The following is a 7,405-nucleotide window of genomic DNA, read 5'->3' as shown; positions in this document are numbered from 1 at the left end:
ACGGACACAGACACACACACACGGACGGACGTAGTGCAAAACATACTCTCTCCCCATGCCTTCGGCCTGGTGGAGACAACAAACTATAAAGGACTTAATTGGCTAAGAAGTATTCCATAGTCAGATTTCCACATGTCCTAGTAAGGTACTGAGAGATGAGGAAGAAGAGAAGAGTATAAAAAAGGAAGGTCGATCAACAAGAACAGTACTTGAGGGGGAAAGAATTGTCTAGACAGAGGCATTATGAAAATGTATTAAAATGTGAGCCAGATCGCTCTAGTTTTACATATATTTATTAAGCTGCACCACTGCATGTGATATGCTGTTGATTTTTCACAATATTGAGATCACTGGCATATTTCAGAACTAGACATAACACAAACCTTACAATTTCATTTTCATGATGTAGTACAGAGATTCCCAAACTTTTCTGGATCAGTGCCACTTGAAAACATTATTATTATTATTATTATTATTTGGGGGCCTACTTGTAACACCCTCACAGCCCACTAGTGGGACCCGGCCCAAAGGTTGGGAATCAACAGGGTTGAATGGAGTGTGCTGTGTAGCGCATAACCACATAAATAACATATTTTCATCCCATGTGTACAGTTTATAACAAGTTCTGCTGAATTTATCAACCCTGTCTTCTTGTTTTGTTTTGTTTCATTTCACAATGTACACCTCTGTTACACTCTAAAATGAACACTATCTAGACATTCTAGAGTGTACCATTCATAATGTTTATACAACAACCGGCCCAAAGTGGACTCAAACGCTGAAACCAATTCGGTTTCGGGGGTTTTCAGTTGAAACCCACTGGTCAGGTTGTTTTTATGATAATAACTGTAAGTGTAGGCTGATGTAATATAACTATATAACACAAATAAATATTCGGTATACATACACATGCGTCGTATATACGCATGCGCACACACGCGCGCGCGCACACACACACACACACACACACACACACACACACACACACACACACACACACACACACACACACACACACACACACACACACACACACACACACACACACACACACACACACACACACACACACACACACACACACACACACACACACACACACACACACACACACACACACACACACACACACACACACACACACACACACACACACACACACACACACACACACACACACACACACACACACACACACACACACACACACACACACACACACACACACACACACACACACACACACACACACACACACACACACACACACGCACACGCACACGCACACGCACACACACACACACACACACAACTGCATTGTGTTATATTACAGTGCCAGAGACTATAGACTAGAGCCTAAATTGTTCTTTGTTACTGTAGGTACTATAGGTAGGTTACAGTAATCTTAAACATACTGTTTTGTGGCTCAGTCTGAAACGTAAATTCCCTAACATTGATCCATTTATTTGCTAGCAAAGCATATCACTGGACTGACACAAAGACAAAGCTCTTTGGATCTATCCACAATAAACCAAATCATTCACCATTGAATAAAAAGGCACACATCAACATGCTGGGGTTGTACTGTAATTGTCAATACTACAGTGTGCGTATTCGAGTTGAACCATTTTCATTAGTGATAGTGGCTGCCTTCTGTTCACCAATATCATAAAAGCACATTGCAAGCAAATTCTTTTAACATACATAGACTGTAATGTATAGCCTAATTCATACTTAATGGCCTGCTGCAGTGTCACATACCGAAATGTTCACAATGCATCACAACATGACGTGTTGTGAGCTGACATGCTGCTAGCTACCAAGTATAACTCAGACTTAACACAAATAAATGAATCTCATACTAGTTGCAAAACATCCAGCATGCTTACAGGTTTAGCTTTAGCAATGGATGAAACACTTTAGGTGGAAACACTGTTGAGATAGTGTTTGGCTAAAGCTACATTTATGTGGAATTGTCCAATTTATCTATGTAAGATTGTCTGTAAGATTGTAAGATATGTCTTAGAGGTGAAATCTATACCCCCCAAAAATGTAAAAGTGCTTTCCATTTCCTCTGGTGTTTGGAACATCGGGGAGAGGAGAGTGCAATAAGTCAATTGTGGGAGTGCAGTCATGATTGACAAAAGTACACAATTTCCCCTATTTTGTCCTGCCTCACAGCAACTTACACCGCCCTTTATCATTTGATTTTATAGATATTGTTTGGGCTTTTCTGGCATTATTGGATAGTACAGTTGAGAGTGACAGGAAACTAGAGATAGAGGGGGAGTGACACGCATTAAAGCCTATGTGGTATGTGCATTAACCACTTGGCCATTGGAAGAAGAAGAATCGTAGTACTGATAAATAAATCAGATAAGGAGCAATACGAAACAAAATGCATAATTCAGTACCGTACTGTTTTTGTCTGTGACCCTGCTCCTACATGTCTTCCATCAATATCTTTCAGTCAGACAGCATGAATGATTGAATACAGCGGGGGGAAGGAGTCAACAGTCAAGTCTTCAGGGGTCCAGCCGCAGAGTGTCAAATCCGGGTCCTGCTCGGAGACACCACTCATAGCGTTGACTTGTCAATCAGTACTGTTTCTGTAGGCAAGAGCTCCACCTTGATATTCCCACAAGGTCCCGCCTGGATGCACTGCAAAGTCACAAACAACAAGACATAAGCGTTAAGTGAGCAAAAGCTTGAACTGGCTGAACTGCCTGTCTTATTTTTTAGGTTAAATGTTTTAGGTTAAACGCCATTGACAACTAGAACTGCACTCTGTAGACTCGCAATTACTGTCGACCGCTACGAACTTTCACATCTCAGCCTCTCTGTAAAACATTGAAATTAAATACTAAAGTCGGGTTATAACTGGCTGTCAAGGTTGACTTAATTACGATATGTTTCACTATTGGTTGGGTAACAGGTAACGTATGTACTGTATGTATACATGTATGTAAGTTGTAAGTACTACTGTGGTCGGCTGGCTTTTTTATGTGCGTATGCTTGGTAGGTGTATATATACTAATGTTGATGGTGACGTAATTAAGATATGTTTCAATGTCGGGTTATAACTGGCTGTCGATGGTGAAGTGAGAGTTTGCTCTCAATGCATTTTCCGGGATTTTAAATAAATATACGAGTAATTCTTGTGAAATGCTTGTGTTGATATTTAATGAACCCGGGGTCGTGTCTTTGTTATGGCTAGGGCGTCAGTGCTCCAGCAGAGCAAAGGCAGACTCTGAGGAGACGCATAAAGAAGCAGTGTCATTAACATTAACATCAGACAAGGAGTATTCTGAGTGCTGGCTGCATTAACTCGAACCCCATGGAATCAAGAGTGTGGTTCAGAGAACATGTACTGTACACACGTTTCTCACACACACACACACACACACACACACACACACACACACACACACACACACACACACACACACACACACACACACACACACACACACACACACACACACACACACACACACACACACACACACACACACACACACACACACACACACACACACACAGAGAGAGAACATTGTCACTGTGGACAGTGCGTACAGTACAAACTCTTAAATGCAAACTTCTTGCGGAGCCTCAAAAACTAAGACTGGAAGTCAGTGTTTCACATTTTAAATTGCAGGGGCGTTAAGGGGCAGCCTGTAGGCCTACAATGTACACTGACATCTATGTGACATTATAATAGGGATGTGACAATTCACTGAACTCATGATTTGACATGATTACTGGATTTCACGAGACGATTTTGTCACTTAAAACAAAAAACAACTAGAAAATACTGTAATTATCTTATATTTTCTATATCTAGATCAAATTAAAGAATGTTCAGATTGATATAAGCTCACAATACATCGCGACCTGATAATCGTTACATCCCTGTCTAACGTAAATCTGTTCTGTGTTTTTGGTGACACGTAGTGATAGCTATCTGTATCTGGTCATTGCAGTGATCTTTATTGCAATTTCAGTCAGTTTGAAATGAAAATATACAAATATGTTCTTGGGCTGACCGGATAATGGATTAACCACATAATGCGCAGGCAGTTTGATTCGGTGAAGTGTGTTTCATGTCAGCATGAACATTTTTTTTTTTTACATACGGTATAACAAGACAAGAAATAAGGAAGGAGGACACACAATTAACACAGGTCCCCTGCTGAAATCGAACTCGAGACATCATGGTTATGTGGCAATACACTATCCGGTCGACTGCTGGCACACCCCTTTCTTTTTGCTACTGTACCTGGCCGCTCTGCACGTGTCCATTCTGCACATGGCTCCTGGGGGAAAAGAGTTGGCCGCGCCGCGGGTCCGCCTTCTGATCCCCTTGAAGCGCAGACGAGCGCAATGTGATCTGCTCTGTGGTGGTGCCAACGCCGTTGGCCGAGCAGCGGACACAAAGCACCTTCCGAAAACTCTGCTTGAAGTTCTCGGAGAGGAAGCCATAGAGGACCGGGTTGGCACAGGAGTTGACGTAGGTGAGTATGACGAGGATGAAGTAGAGTGCAGCCATGACGTTGGTCTCGGGGATGATGTAGACCAGGTTGTAGATTTGTGAGACGAAGAACGGCAGCCAGCAGAGGATGAACACCAACACGATGATCACCACCATGCGTGTCACCTTGCGCTCTGACTTGCGCCGCTTCGTCAGGCCTACTCGCGCACCCGCTGTCCTCACCTGAAACGTAGTGGTTTTGTGTGAGTCAGTAACACGACAGAACAAAGTTCCTACAAAATGCATACAGAAGTACAGACAATTGAATCTAATATATTTGTACCTTATCATTCATAATGCATGCTGCTGTGTTGCATTATGCGATCAATCACATTGCAATTTGCACAAAGTTAACGTCAGGGGAGGGGGACATGACAAACTGAATCCCACCCACTTACCTTAATGACAATGAGCAGGTAGCTCAGGCAGATAATGAGCAGGGGACCAAAGAACCCGAGGATGACCGTGTAGAGGATGAAGGCGGTGGACCACGTATCAGTTGGCTCGGGCCAACTGATGTTGCAGGAGTTGAATCGATCCTGCACATCCGAGAAGATGGTGACGGGCAACACCACCAGGAAGGACACCACCCACACCATGCTGTTAATCACCATGGCAACCTGCGGCCTCCGCCACTTGGAGCTGCGCATGGGATGCACCACGGCCAGGTAGCGGTCGATGGTCATGACCGTGAGGCAGAAGGTGGAGGTGAACTGACTCATACTGTCGGCAGTCATGTACAACTTGCACAGGAACTTCCCGAATGGCCAGTAGGAAAGCACACTCTGGGTGCCCAGGAAGGGAATCCCTAGGATATAGAGTTCATCAGCCAGGGCTAAGTTCAGAATGTACATGTTTGTCACCGTTTTCATCTTGGCGTAGCGCACCACAACGTAGATAACCAGCGTGTTCCCAAGAAGACCCACCAGGAAGATGATGAAGTAGATAACAGCCGTGGCCACTGTGCCGCTGCCAATGAAGGGCGAGACCCCACCGGAGACATTGTGTGAGCCGTTGGCGATGGTGGCGTAGCCTGCAGAGTAAGGTCTTAGTGTGGTGGCTGACGTGTTCACATCAGTCGCCAAAGACATCCAGCTTGAGTAATTCATCTTGCAGTTGGAGGTCGAGTCAAAGGGTCCTTTTGGATGAGCCAATAAAAATCACCAAGCCCTATAAGGGAAGAGGCACAGACATTCATTTGCAATGAAATAGCAATTGCTATTATGGAAAGTATCATGCATAACTTGTGATTTGGTGCTGGCTCAATAAAATTTACTTGAATAATATTCTGAGAAAAAAAATCTATCTCATGTATCATGCAGTAATGTAGTGTGTGGAAATGTAATTAAAAAAATGTGTGGTGAGGTGTTGTTTTTTTTCTTCTACTGTGCACAATTATTGCACCCACAGAAGCACATGGAGGTGTACATATTTACTGTACTAAGTGTGGGGGGGAGAATTTCCATTGGCATATGGCCAACCTGCCATTTCTCTTAATGGGAAGGTACACTTTGGAGAAAGACAGTGTTGGTTAAGCAGGTGTTCAGCACATGCCCTTGCCATTGATGTAGCCCATAATTAAATGAAGGGAGAATTAACCAGCTGCAGTAACTTTGTAAAACAAACAAAACACTATAATGTAAATCTATGCACGTCTTGCGTGACCTTATAGTCAGTTAGCGGCTAGCCTATACAATCTGGGAACCCATTGGCAAAACAAAGGAAAAACGAAACTGTGTTGTACAAACAGTAGTTTGACGTCGACATTAATTGAACCGCACTCCAAAAACACAGCAATGACGCGCAGCCCGCACCCTAATGTTGGGGAAACAAACATTCTGATGCCCACTTTGCCTGGGGCTTGACACGTCTGTATAGGCTACTCAGGGGGATGTCGGCCGGGGCTATATGCAAAGTGTCTTGACTTGAGACAATAGGAGGATTTGACAATATAACATTAAATTGAAATTGATTTGAATTTGCAACAAGGCCGGCGGTTATAACTTCGTGCACATTTTGTTGAGAGTTATAAGTGTCGTTGACGGCGTCATCATACATAGCTATACTATAGGCTATTCTGTAGGCCTATGTAACAGAATAGCATTTGTTAAATGCATGCGAGTTGCGACAGCCCAACATCCTATAGCCAGTCTATATCTGCTGTATACTGTATAGCCTAATTATTAGAGCATGCAGTTTATGTCCCATATTATAGGCTACATGCACTAACTTGCATTTCTAGTGATGTGAAACGATCAAATGAGCCGTTTCAGAGAAATTAGACAAAAAGTGTTTTGCCTGAGATATCAATTAAATTACATTAAACTTCAACTTATTCTTTTCATGAAACCAAGATACTCAAAAAATAAAAATAATAAAAATATTATCTTTCTTTCTTTTTTTCTCTTTCTTTCTTTCTTTCTTTCTTTCTCCGATTGTGTCCTCGAAGGAGAGAGATCATGTTTATAGCAGAACACAGTCACAGACAGAGGCTATACGTACCCTTGATGTTCTCTCTCCAGTTCGCTATCCAAGGTACTTATCCGTTGGCGCCGTTCGAATCTCCAACAGCGTTTTACAAACTTCTTTAACTGCCAAAATCTAGCCTACCCTTTTATCCGCTGGAATGAAGTCCTCCTCACCGGTTTCAAATGACACCGTCTTACACCCGCATGCATTTTCAGACATTTTGTCAAAATTAACTCGCACCAAATTCTATTTTTAGAAGGATGGTCGAATTGACATTATCCTTATTTATCTTCAACTGTTGTGTGTGTTTTTCTTCTAAAACAAATGTCCTCCGTTCAACTGGTCAGAATTCCTATAGCTGCAGTAATATGTGGATGATGTTCTGAACAGTGGTGCTATGCTCAA

At 42.7% G+C, this 7,405-nt stretch overlaps 1 protein-coding gene across 1 annotated transcript; it reads right to left on the bottom strand.

Moving 5' to 3' along the window:
- Positions 1-1,202: 1,202 nt before the first annotated feature.
- Positions 1,203-7,405, bottom strand: LOC308324066 (somatostatin receptor type 5-like). The gene is made up of 4 exons (XM_080775979.1): positions 7,034-7,405; positions 4,930-5,701; positions 4,280-4,714; positions 1,203-2,661 (listed from the first exon to the last, which is right to left on the bottom strand). The coding sequence occupies exons 2-4, from the start codon at positions 5,638-5,640 to the stop codon at positions 2,578-2,580; spliced, it is 1,230 nt and encodes a 409-aa protein (XP_080632105.1). The 5' UTR covers positions 5,641-5,701; positions 7,034-7,405; the 3' UTR covers positions 1,203-2,577.

This window comes from Protomyctophum bolini (genome assembly GCF_963924005.1).
Source record: "Protomyctophum bolini genome assembly, chromosome: 11".
In the NCBI taxonomy this organism is placed as follows: domain Eukaryota; kingdom Metazoa; phylum Chordata; class Actinopteri; order Myctophiformes; family Myctophidae; genus Protomyctophum; species Protomyctophum bolini.
This window is presented reverse-complemented; position numbering and strand designations above follow the sequence as displayed.